General features: G+C 44.8%; 1 protein-coding gene across 1 annotated transcript in view; it reads right to left on the bottom strand.

Annotated features, from left to right (window-relative positions):
* The window catches only part of AACS (acetoacetyl-CoA synthetase), a 143,963-nt gene extending 131,264 nt beyond the window's left edge, over window positions 1–12,699 (bottom strand). The window contains exon 1 of the mRNA XM_082244083.1: window positions 12,512–12,699. Coding sequence (XP_082100209.1) covers window positions 12,512–12,641 — 130 coding nt within the window. The 5' untranslated portion in view covers window positions 12,642–12,699. The remainder of the gene's footprint in view (window positions 1–12,511) is intronic.
* Window positions 12,700–13,948: the final 1,249 nt, after the last annotated feature.

The following is a 13,948-nucleotide window of genomic DNA, read 5'->3' as shown; positions in this document are numbered from 1 at the left end:
CCATGGCGGCCAGTCCACTGGGGGCGCCCCCCCCATCCATGCGTCCGGCCCCCTAATCTACATGCAGGGCGCCGGACGCATGAAATCCAATGGGGGGGATTTAATTTTATTTTTGAAGCACGTTAATAGAGCCAGAGGTTCCAATAGGCTTCAAAAAAGTGTGGGCTCGGGGCGCAGAGCACTGCGCCCTGAGCCCACCCAGTTGTGTGACAATAACGAATAAATATTCGCTATTGCCACACTGATTCTACTCCCGGCCAATAAGGAGGCGGGTCCTGAAACCTATTTCCCGATTGGCCGAAAGGAGAAGGCCTCCTATTGACGAAGGAGGGAGGAGATGGCCGCCGAGAGGGAACATGTAGACTGAGGGGGAAGCCGCCGCTCCCTGTCAGTCCCGCGGAACAAGGTAAGTAAACTGGCACGGGGGGAGGGATATGGTGGTACGGGCTGGAGTGATTGGGGGGGGGGGAACCGTCTGCCATCCGCCGCCCCCCCCCCCCCCCTCAACTGATGGAGCACCAGCCGCCACTGATCAGATTATCATGCGATCGCTTCGAATGCAGTATTTTTTGTCCAATTTTCTAATCCTGTGTACTAGGCTTAAGGCAGAATTAGCGATCCTGCAATAATTAACAAATGAAAACACATGTTGAGTAAAAGAGCTAATAGAAACCCATCAAGTGTCTGTTTTGTTGGGATCTGCTGAACTTTGTGGCTACAAGAAACGACCTGCTTCTCATGGATTAACCGTTAGAAATCAGCTGACGTAATGCAGGGAAATCAGAGGAGCATTATCGGAATACACAGGCACATGCAGTCTGCTGCTAAGTGATTTTTAATGAGAGAGCATGGCCTACAAAGCTATTAGTAGCAATGTTATCTGATTACAGGTAGATAATCAGGCTTTAATTAAGGATGAGGTTATATAAATGAGCAGGTGTGAGCAAATTATGCTACAAAATTGACATGTAAGCTTTAAAAGAAAAAAGCAAGTTTAAAAAAAAAAAAAAAAAATTATACCCACTGTAAAGTCCTTTTCCTTCAAGTTCATTGGGGGACACAGGAAGCCTGACTTTCGGATTATATTGCTGCTTATAAGAGGATAGGACAAAAGTATGGCAGCTAAGGATGAACTCTCCTACTAATTGCATTTTTGAGTTTTGTAGAAAAGTGGTACAGGGGGTAGGGATGCACTGATACATTTTTTTTTTTCCTACTTTCGGTCACGTGAAATGAATAGACTCAAATCACATGGGATTTAATCAGGAATGCAGTGCAATTTGTGTCCAAATCACTTGCAATTTCTTCTAACGCTCCTGTGTGAACCCAGGCTTGGCATACTGACTTCAGCCTGGGTTCACACAGGAGTAGGCGAAACCGCATGCGATTCAGACACAAATCGCAAGCAATTTTTTGCAGTGCAATTTGAGCCCATTCATTTTGTATGGGCTCAAATTGCACTGCAAAGGTATCAGTTTCTGGGATCAAAGCATTTGCACGAGTACTCGTGCAAATGCTTAGTATCAGCACCGATATTGATATTGGTGCAACCCTAACCGGGAGCCTGATCATAAAACAGAGGGGTGAGAGTTGTGTTTCTCAATGGACTTCAAGAAAGGATTACAGTGTGTGCAAAAAATGTATTTTCTGTCCATTGAGGGACCCAGGAGTTTTTCACCTTCGAGACCTCCAAAAGCAGCTCCACTAAGAGGTGGCCAACACAGCAACCTAACAGGCCCAAATAAAACCCCACTAATAACTGGAGACTAACTGCAGCTCAAGAGAGAAGCCTTCAGGACCTTATGTACAAAGTTGGCATCAAATAAGGCCACAACGTCCACCTCATAGAACATTTGAACTAAAGACCAGAGCTTGCGATTTGGGAAACAGTTGCTTGATGCAAAAAAGCCTAAGAATCAATCGTACATCAAATGCGACTTGATGGGAAATAGTGGGACCCAAACCAATCATAGGCTTGAAAGATGGTTTCTCAAACCCACCTTGAAGCCGGTGTAGCCTTAACAGGTACTATCGACAAAAAGGGAATCAAGCCTTTGAAAGAAACAGTAGCTGAGGAATCGAGAGTGGAAGGAAGTGTGGTTTTTTTTTTTTCCTCCTTTTGGCAAACTGGGGTACAGAAGAACAATGTCTTGATTTAAATGAAAAGCAGAAACTACCGAAGGCAAAAGAAGTCCTGGACCTCAATACCACCTTGCAAAAGCAGAAAAGGTGCCTTGCCGAATAAGGCCGCCACACAGTTCAGACACTCTCCTCACTGAGATGATGCTTATAAGAGTACCACCTTGTGAGTACAGGGAGAAATGTCTCAGATGGGATTACACAGTTTCTAAAACACTGAGAGAACCATACTTTAATCCCATGAAAGCTACATGGGGATGCCACAAGGGCACAGTAGGGCCAATTCGGAGGTAAAAATTTTGGTAAACACTTGATGTGCCACTAAGTGGCTAAATGGCAGGCCAAAGAACTGGTGGATTGGAGGCCCCACTGCGAAGTATAGAAAATGCTTATGCACCGCATGACCGCACATGCAGGTATAGGTCTTTGATGTCCGCAGAAGCCAGAAGGTCTCCCTGGTGAAGTGAGGCAATGACCGATCTGGTGACTTCCCCATAGAATTGCTCACTAACTTCAAATGCAAAAATGAAGTGACCACAAGTTGTTTCCAATCAGTACCCTCCGTTATCTCGAACCACCTCCATGTTCCTGATGACACAGAACATATCTTAAAATATTATTGTGACTACCTTGCTGAGGACTTGTTCACCTATGCCGTTTGTAAGATGTGGTACTTTTTTATTGTATGTTATTTCCTTCATAGCATTAAAAAACAATTCTGCTCTTCTGATTTTCGATAAAATTAAGTCTGATTGGATGACAAGGGTATTCTCTACTTGCATGGTTTATCGATACGTCTGCCACAGGGTTGTGACACTGTGTGGTTTGTAATAAAGATAGTGTACAATATGGAAACCCTTGCCACAGTGCCAGCTCCCCAGTTTGCCTCCATGAGTGCTGCCTTAACTGGCTATATGGCCAACTTTCATATCACCAGCCATTTCTGATGCTTTAAAAAGGCAATTGACAAATTCCCAGGAGCCAGGTAGCCAATGCATCCAAAAGCCTTATTCAATTGCCTTACTTCTGTTCTGGCAGCCTGTTATTTTGCCATTAAGTGGCATCCTGCCTCTTCAGGGATGTCTATTGGCTCCACAACTGAATTGGCAGATTCCAGAACTTGACATAAAATGTGTCCACTGCCTTTAGAGAAGTCTTCTGCAAGCCCTGTAATAAAGACAGAGCCTCTACACACTTCGCATATGCAATTAATCTAGGACTGTCCTCATATAATTACAGTTAAACATAAAACAAGGTTACCATTTAACACTTTTTGATGAGTCTGCTTCCGGGTAACTGGTGTCCCTGGATTTATCCCCAGGATCCGGGCACCATAAACGATGCATTGCGCAGGCTCCAACTTGTTTGATCTTTTTTGCCACGCCAGCTGCACTGCTCTGGACGGACACTTGTGCACTGGGAATTGAGATGAGGCTGGGTACTGCAATGCTTGCACTACACTACTAAGCTCCCGAAGATGATGCTTGCCATGACCAAGAACCTGCAATTTGTGAGTTACTTAATCCAGACCTGACCCCCGAACCCTGGGTGTTACTTAATCCTGACCCCTGAGATCATTGAGTGATTTAATCATGACCCATGAACGCTATCTGTGATGTAATCTTACCCTTGAACTCTGATCATTACATAATCCTATCCTCTGAATTTTCTGTGGGACTTAATCCTGACCTATAAACTCTCTGCGGGACTTAATCCTGACCCATACACTCTCTACGGGACTTAATCCTGACCCATACACTCTCTGCGGGACTTAATCCTGACCCATACACTCTCTGCGGGACTTAATCCTGACCCATACACTCTCTGCGGGACTTAATCCTGACCCATACACTCTCTGCGGGACTTAATCCTGACCCATACACTCTCTGCGGGACTTAATCCTGACCCATGCACTCTCTGCGGGACTTAATCCTGACCCATGCACTCTCTGCGGGACTTAATCCTGACCCATACACTCTCTGCGGGACTTAATCCTGACCCATACACTCTCTGCGGGACTTAATCCTGACCCATACACTCTCTGCGGGACTTAATCCTGACCCATACACTCTCTGCGGGACTTAATCCTGACCCATACACTCTCTGCGGGGCTTAATCCTGACCCATACACTCTCTGCGGGGCTTATTCCTGACCCATACACTCTCTGCGGGACTTAATCCTGACCCATACACTCTCTGCGGGACTTAATCCTGACCCATACACTCTCTGCGGGACTTAATCCTGACCCATACACTCTCTGCGGGACTTAATCCTGACCCATACACTCTCTGCGGGACTTAATCCTGACCCATACACTCTCTGCGGGACTTAATCCTGACCCATACACTCTCTGCGGGACTTAATCCTGACCCATACACTCTCTGCGGGGCTTATTCCTGACCCATACACTCTCTGCGGGACTTATTCCTGACCCATACACTCTCTGCGGGACTTAATCCTGACCCATACACTATCTGCGGGACTTATTCCTGACCCATACACTCTCTGCGGGACTTATTCCTGACCCATACACTCTCTGCGGGACTTATTCCTGACCCATACACTCTCTGCGGGACTTATTCCTGACCCATACACTCTCTGCGGGACTTATTCCTGACCCATACACTCTCTGCGGGACTTATTCCTGACCCATACACTCTCTGCGGGACTTATTCCTGACCCATACACTCTCTGCGGGACTTATTCCTGACCCATACACTCTCTGCGGGACTTATTCCTGACCCATACACTCTCTGCGGGACTTATTCCTGACCCATACACTCTCTGCGGGACTTATTCCTGACCCATACACTCTCTGCGGGACTTATTCCTGACCCATACACTCTCTGCGGGACTTATTCCTGACCCATACACTCTCTGCGGGACTTATTCCTGACCCATACACTCTCTGCGGGACTTATTCCTGACCCATACACTCTCTGCGGGACTTATTCCTGACCCATAAACTCTCTGCATTATGCCTATAGCATGACAGACCAAGGTTTCATTTAACCCTAAAGCTTTAAGCCCTGCCCACTGTTACAGCAATTTGTTTTCAAGTCCCGGTTCGCATTAGTGCGATGACTTTGCATGTGATTCGGAGTGCACTGCTCTGAAAATCATATGCGAGGTCTGTGCGATGCAAATTCAGCCATTGTATGGCTGAATTTGCATTGCATTCGGACACAACACAGACAGGACCCTCTTGTCCCACACTTAACCCCTCCCTCTCCAATACAGTTAACTCCTTCACTGCCAGTGTCATTTTTACAGTGACAGTGCATATGTATAGCACTGATCACTGCAGTAATGTCACTGGTAACCCCAAAAGTGTCAAAAATGTCAGTCAAGGGTCCGATCTGTCCGCTGCAATGTCGCAAAAAAAAAAAAAAAAATATTGCAGATCGCCGCCATTACTCGTTTAAAAAAAACAAAAAAAACAACAAAAATGACAAAAATCTTTCCCTTTGTTAGTAAACGCGATAACTTTTGCGCAAACCAATCAAAATACGCTTTTTGCGATTTTTTTTTTTTTTTTTTACACCAAACATATGTAGCATAAAACAAATTGGCCGAAAATGTTAAAAAAAATTGTTTACATTTTTTTTTTTTTTGGGAAAAATGTGAAAAATATTGTTGTTTTTGCAAAATTGACGCTCTTTTTTTGTTTATAGCGCATGATCAAAAAAAAAAAAAAAAAAAAAAAAAATCGCACAGGTGATCAAATACCACCAAAAGAAAGCTCTGTTTGTGGGAAAAAAAGGACGTAGTTTATTAGTTTGGGTACAGCGTCACACGGCCGTGCAATTGTCCGTTAAATTCACGCAGTGCCGAATCGCAAAATAGGCCCTGGTCAGAAAGGGGGTAAAATCATCCGGGGCTTAAGTGGTTAAAGTAGCGCAGTGCCGAATCGCAAAATAGGGCCTGGTCATTAAGCAGGAAAATCTTCCGGTCTTAAAGTGGTTAAAAATTTTTTAAAAGAATTGTTTTTTTAGCTGAAACTGGGCTTGAACAGCTCCTAGTTTTGGTTCCAATTTAGGTGTAGGACTACTGCAGGTAGTTAATCCGCCTTTGTAGTTCACGTGTACCCCCAATGCCCAGAAGCAGTGTGGCACAATCATGGGGGTTTACGGAACCTTTTTTTTTTTTTTTTCTTTCATATTGTTTCTGCACCCAGGAGATTTCCCCTTGCAGTGTGTCTCACTGACACCAGGACGAAGGGAAGAGGGACCACCCAGACAGGAAGACACACAGGACAATAGAAATGGTAACCTTTCCTTCTACTAAAAAAGGTGTTTGTTGCGGTTTCTTTCCCCGATTAAGACATTTTTTATTTATTTTTTTATATTTCCTGTTCATCTGGTTCATCGTGCACACTGGACGTTTTAACCGCTGCTCCTAGGGGCGTCAGGTGGTTTTATTTTTTTTTCCTGCCTCTAAACTCCCCTGCATGTTATCCTATGTGCCCATACACACAGACTTTTCAGGGGCTTTTTGAGGCAGGAAAAAAAAAAAAAAACAAGGAGCAAAAGGGTTTTGGCAGAAAAAATGGCGGACACTTGTAAACTCGCCTAACGCTAGGCATGCTTAGCACTTGAGTGTTAACCCTTTCTGGACCGGAAGGATTTGCCCCCTTAATGACCAGGCCATTTTTTTGCGATTTGGCACTGCAATACGTTTAACGGACAATTGTGCGGTCGTGAGATGCTGTACCTGCATAAAATTGATTTCCTTTTTTCCCACGAATACAGTTTTGATTTGGTGGTATTTGATCACCTGTTTGGTTTGTGTTTTTTTTTTTTTTTTTTTTTTTCACGCTTTAAACAAAGAGCGACAATTCTGGGGGGAAAAAAACACTTTCTGCTATATACCATTCCCCCAAAAAAAAGTTTAAAACAATCAAATTTTTTTCATCCTTTTTTTAGGGCAATTTGTATTCTGCTACAAATTTTTGGTGAAAAAAATCCCAATAAGCGTATATTGATTCTTTTTCGCAAAAGTTATCACGTCTACAAACTAAGAGAAAGATCTGTCATTAAGTTTTTTTTTTTCCCGGTAATGGCAGTGATCTGCTGTTTCTAGCGGGACTGCGACATTGCGGCGGACAGATCGGACCCCCACAGCTTACCCCCAGGACCAATTTGCGCAGCTGAGCCAGTCTGCCATGGTTAATTAATTTCAATTGGCAGAATAAATTATTATTCTGGCCAATTAAATTAATGCCCAAGCTCTTGATGCCTGTAAAAGTGCCTAAAAGCTTTGGACACTCTTAGCCTGGGTTCACATACTGCGATGTCAGACATCGCAGGTGATTCGCATCGCATTGCTGTGCAGATCACATGCAATGTCTGTGCAATGTGAATTTAGCCATATACTTGTATGGCTGAACTCACATTGGATTCACACGAAAAAGGTGCAGGAACCCCCCCCCCCCCCGGACTGAAATCGGATCGCATGGGTGTGATTCGATTCCTGTCCAAATTTACGACTCTCACTGTGATCTGCGAACTAATCTGGGGTGTCATTACCTTTGTATTGACACCGTAGCGGTTTGCAAGGAGCAGTGTGAACTGCCTGTGGGGGGGATGCGATGCGAGAACCCACACTAGAATCGTGTTGGTTCCTGCATCGCAGTAGTGTAAACGCAGGCTTAGGCTGGGTTCACAATGATGTGGCGCAGGATCCACAGCGATTCCTGTGCAGGTTCCAGCACCGCATCAAAATCGTAGGGAGTTAACACTGCACTCTTAACCGCTGTCAATATAAAGTTAATGACAACCCTAAATCGATTCGCAGAATGCAATACAAACAGCTGTGGAATGAGATAGAATTACATAGTTACATAGTTACATAGTAGGTGAGGTTGAATAAAGACAATAGTCCATCCAGTTCAACCTGTGTAGGTGTGTGTGGCTGTAATCATCTCACATACGCCTGAATGTTCTGATCCTTGAGATGTACGTCCAATAGTCTTTTGAAAGCCACCATACCTCCCGCAGAAACCACTTCTTGTGGTAGAGAATTCAACAATCTTGTAGCCCTAACAGTAAAGAACCCCCCACGTTGCCTGAGGTTAAAACGCTTCTCCTCTAATCGCATTGTGTGCCCCCGAGTCCTCATGCAATCCCTGCGACTGAACAGCTTTTTTTCTAAGCTGAGATCCCCATTGAGATATTTAAAAATTGCTATCATGTCCCCCCTCAGGCGTCTCTTCTTCAGGGAGAATAAATCAAGCGATTGGAGACGCTCTTCATAATCAAGGTCCTCCAATCCCCTAATTAGTTTAGTTGCCCTTCTCTGTACTCTCTCCAGCTCCAACACATCCCTCCTGAGGACTGGCGACCAGAACTGGACAGAATACTCCAGATGCGTTCGGACCAGAGTTTTATAAAGTGGAAGGATTATAGTCTTATCTCTGAAATACATCCCTTTCTTTATGCATGCTAATATTCTGCTAGCCTTGGTAGCCGCCGCTTGACATTGCAAGCTGTTGCCTAGTCTATCATCAACCAAGACTCCCAGATCTTTCTCCATTTTTGATTCCCCCAAGGGTTCCCCTCCTAATGTGTATTGTGCTTTTATGTTTCTAGTCCCCAAGTGCAAAACCTTACACTTCTCCACGTTAAACCTCATTTGCCAAGTCGTTGCCCACTCCGTTATTTTGTCCAGGTCATTCTGTAGGATATCTGCTTCACGCTGTGCAGTTATTGCCCTGCCTAAGTTTGTGTCATCAGCAAAAACTGATATCGAACTACTGATCCCGACCTCAATGCTGTTTATGAATAAATTGAACAAGGTTGGTCCTAGGACTGAGCCTTGGGGGACCCCGCTTGCTACTTCAGACCAGTCTGAGTATGCGCTGTTTATTACCACCCTTTGGACACGCCCTTTTAGCCAGTTCCGTATCCAAGAGCAAACCCTGCTGTCTATACCTGCAGACCTTATTTTATAAATTAAGCGCTTGTGGGGAACTGTATCAAACGCCTTAGCAAAATCCAAGTACACCACATCCACTGGTCTGCCCCTATCTAGCTCACAGCTCACCTCCTCATAGAATGTTAAGAGATTGGTTTGACAAGAACGCCCATTTGTAAACCCGTGCTGGTAACTGCTGATGATGCTGTTGTCCTTAGCAAACTCTACGATATAGTCCCTTATCATCCCCTCCAGAAGTTTACATACTACTGATGTCAGACTGACCGGCCTATAATTTCCCGGTATATGCCTCTGACCCTTTTTGAATATCGGAATCACGTTTGCTTTCCTCCACTCCCCTGGTACATCTCCTGTCCTAATACTGTCAGCAAAGATCAGGAACAGTGGTCTGGATATAACCTTACTGAGTTCCTTGAGTACTCTCGGATGTACGCCATCCGGGCCTGGTGATTTGTTTGTGTTAAGTTTGTCCAGCCTTTCCCTGATTTCACCCTCTGTTAGCCATAGTGGCAAGTCCTGTGTATTACTACTAACCATACAGTCATGGTCAGTGTACCCCTCCTTTTCCTGTGTAAAGACTGACGAGAAAAAAGCATTCAGCACGGTTGCTTTTTCAGTGTCCTCTGTAACCATCCCCCCATCATCGTTAATTATGTGTGCAATATGCTCTGCCCTAGTTTTTATGCTGTTGATATACTTAAAGAATTTCTTTGGGTTTTTTTACTATCCTCCGCTATTTGTCTCTCAAAGTCTATTTTAGCCATCTTGATTTCGTGTTTACACTTCTTATTTGCCTGCTTGTATTGGTCAAAAGCCAATACTGTGCCCTCTGATTTATATTTCTTGAAGGCCAATTTTTTTCCCCTAATAAGTTTTTTAACGCTATGGTTTAGCCAGCCAGGTTTGGCTTTGTCTCTTCTAAATTTATTTCCCATAGGAATTGGATCACATTGGTCTAAACACCCTGTTATCTGATTCCAGTGCGGACAAAAAAAAAAAAAGGGGGGGTCCTGCATGTTTTTTGTGCAGATCCAGTGAGAATTGAGCCATACATAATGTATGGCTCAATTCGCACCACACTGAATTCGCATGTCATTTCTACAGAAATCGCACCGGATTACTTTACAAATGACATGCGATGTGGTAGGTCGCATTAGTGTGAACCCAGCCTTACAAGCGTCAAAATGCTGCTGCCAAGAGAAGAGCTTTCTAGGAGAGTTTTCAAAACATCCTGTGTGCATGAGGCCTTATTCCTGGGTCAGAAAATGGATGGAAATCTTCTGTATACGGACTCCTCTATCCCTATGTGACAGATTTTCTGTCACTTCCAGTTCATCTGATTCCATTTACTGGGACAGAAAATGAAAGGATACCTTCCTAATTCTGACACCTCTGCCCCAATTTGAGAGATCTGCAATCACTTCCTGTTCATCTAACACCCAATGACTGGAACAGGAAGTAAAAGGAAATCTCCCTAAAGGGGACACATAGTGCAATAACAGTGGACAGCCTGTCCTAAACCTTCCTCAAGCTGGCCAAAGATGGTTCATTTAGATTCATTCAGTCAGCGGGCTAAACCAAAAAAAGAAAAAACACTAACGGATTCCTCCACTCATCCACACAAGTGAGGTTACTATTATGCAAACAATACCTACTATAATATTTACTAGTATTGAAGTTAATTATACTCCATGTGAATGCTCTACTCACTCATTCTGAATTGTCAGTTTAGCCTCAGGCAGCACTGCACAGGGTATGGAGTACACCAGCAATCCAGGGGGAGGTGTGAGGTTCTCATTAGAACATGATGCTGGATGTGCTGGCACAGTTGTACACTGCAGGAGCGCATGTTTACAACAATGCCACTGCATGCAGGACATGGGAAACCAGGGATGTCAACCATATATAGGAAGTGCCATTTATTTGGACATATTGCTAATAGGAAAGAGCTGGAATGCATAGTCTAGTTTTAAAAAATTAAAAAAGCGCTGTTTAAATGTTTCAGCATTTGCAAAGTCACCACGAGTAATCCACTCAATATGTTTATTTCCTGTGATCATCAACACCATCTAGTGGCTAGAATGCAATATTTTTCTGATTGAGCCATTTCAGGAAAATACCACATCATTGCCACCAGATGGAGCTGATGATCATCATCATAAAGTATAAACATTAGGAAAAATACATTTACACTAATACACACAATATCTGTGATGGTTGTGCGAATGCTTAGGATTTATTTTTTTTTATTTAATTTATTAGGAGATTTTAGATACACCTATAGCAGTGGTCTCCAAACTGCGGCCCGGGGGCCAGATGTGACCCTTTGCCTGTCTTTATCTGGTCCCTGGGACATCATTCCTCCCACTGATTCAAGGCACTATTCATTCTACACCAACAACGGGGTATCATTTCTGTCACTGATACCAACAATAGGGCACTATTCTTCCCACTGGCACCAATATTGGGGCACTATTCCTACCACTGACACCAATGATGGGATACAATTTCTTCCCCTGATACCAACAATGGGGCACTATTCCTCTCACTGACACCAATGATGGGGCACTATTCCTTTCACTGACACCAATGATGGGGCACTATTCCTTTCACTGACACCAATGATGAGGCACTATTCCTCTGACACCAATGACAGGGGACTATTCCCCTCACTGACACCAATGATGGGGCACTATTCTTCTCACTGACACCAATGATGGGGCACTATTCCTTTCACTGACACCAATGATGGGGTACTATTCCTTTCACTGACACCAATGATGGGGTACTATTCCTTTCACTGACACCAATGATGGGGCACTATTCCTTTCACTGACACCAATGATGAGGCACTATTCCTCTGACACCAATGACAGGGGACTATTCCCCTCACTGACACCAATGATGGGGCACTATTCCTTTCACTGACACCAATGATGAGGCACTATTCCTCTGACACCAATGACAGGGGACTATTCCTCTCACTGACACCAATGATGAGGCACTATTCCTCTGACACCAATGACGGGGCACTATTCCTCTCACTGACACCATTGATGGGGCATTTTCTACTCACTGACACCATTGATGGGGCATTTTCTACTCACTGACCACAGTTGTTTCCACCAATGTACAATTTACACAAAATGTATGCATTTTTTGCAAATTTTTTACTTCTAGAAAACACAGAAATACACATTATTATAACAGAGAGACAAAAAAAAGCAGGATAAGGAAAACTGCCCTCGAATGCTTTTAGCAAACCCCAAAATGTCATCTATAACCCATGAAGAAGCGCATATGGATAGAGCTGCACACAGCTTTAAGTGCAGACATGTGGCCAGGCCATTGGTGGCTAGCAGCTCATCTATTTGGACTAGTCAGGAAGTGCCCTGGTATGACCCTCCCTGTGTGCTCCCATCCTCTGTCACTCACCCAGGCTGAGCCCATAGTTCCTGTTCACCCTGGCCCTGAACTGGTCCATCTGGGTGATTTTCTTGCTATCAGGGTACCACATGACTTTGGACTCCATAATCTCCTCCATCGGATCCTCCTTCTTAGACATGATGGATCTCTGGTGTGTCTGCACTTCTCTGTGCCTGCAACAGTTTGACACGCTCTTATTTACATGGAAGAAGAGAGATGTATTCCTCCGCCCAGAGAATAAAGTAGTCCCTGACACTCTTCTGCCTGCATCAGCTGCTGTCCCAGTGTGCACGTTCTCCAGTCCATGTCTATGTACTCTAAAGAAGAAGCTATGGAAATGACTTGCATTGTAAATGTGAGGAACACATGCTTAGTATAACTATATAGGGTGTGCTGAGGTCAGAAAGTATACCCAGAGAGGAGAATCAGAGCAGTGAACTTTCTGGTTAATTTGAATAAGATTGTATTTATTAGACCTAAGATTCCACAAGTCACATAGCCTCCTGTGTTTGATTTATTTAAAGTGCTAAAAAACCAAAACCAAAAATGTAGTATATAGCAGCTTGCAGATTATCAGATGTGGTGGCTGCATTAGTTTTCTTCTCTAGGCTTTTTCCCTTCCGCTTTCACCTGGTGATCTGGCCAGTAACACACCTCCTGTATAAGGCCCCTTTCACACATGCTGTCTGTTTGTTCGTTTTTCATCCATCCGTTTGTTCGTTTTTCATCCATCCGTTGACAGATAAAAAAACATCAATGCATCATGTCAGGGGCTGTGCGGACATGGTACAGGAGATGTCAGGGGCTGTGAGGACATGGTACAGGAGATGTCAGGGGCTGCGGACATGGTACAGGAGATGTCAGGGGCTGTGCGGACATGGTGCAGGAGATGTCAGAGGCTGTGCGGACATGGTACAGGAGATGTCAGGGGCTGTGAGGACATGGTACAGGAGATGTCAGGGGCTGTGAGGACATGGTACAGGAGATGTAAGAGGCTTTGCGGACATGGTGCAGGAGATGTCAGAGGCTGTGCGGACATGGTACAGGAGATGTCAGGGGCTGCGGACATGGTACAGGAGATGTCAGGGGCTGTGCGGACATGGTGCAGGAGATGTCAGGGACTGTGCGGACATGGTACAGGAGATGTCAGGGGCTGTGCGGACATGGTACAGGAGATGTCAGAGGCTGTGCGGACATGGTGCAGGAGATGTCAGAGGCTGTGCGGACATGGTGCAGGAGATGTCAGGGGCTGTGCGGACATGGTACAGGAGATGTCAGGGGCTGTGCGGACATGGTACAGGAGATGTCAGGGGCTGTGCGGACATGGTACAGGAGATGTCAGGGGCTGTGCGGACATGGTACAGGAGATGCCAGGGGCTGTGCGGACATGGTACAGGAGATGCCAGGGGCTGTGCGGACATGGTACAGGAGATGTCAGGGGCTGTG

Source organism: Pelophylax lessonae, assembly GCF_965119305.1.
Source record: "Pelophylax lessonae genome assembly, chromosome: 1".
NCBI lineage: Eukaryota > Metazoa > Chordata > Amphibia > Anura > Ranidae > Pelophylax > Pelophylax lessonae.
Note: the sequence above shows the minus strand (reverse complement) of the source record. Positions and strands in the feature narration are given on the sequence as shown.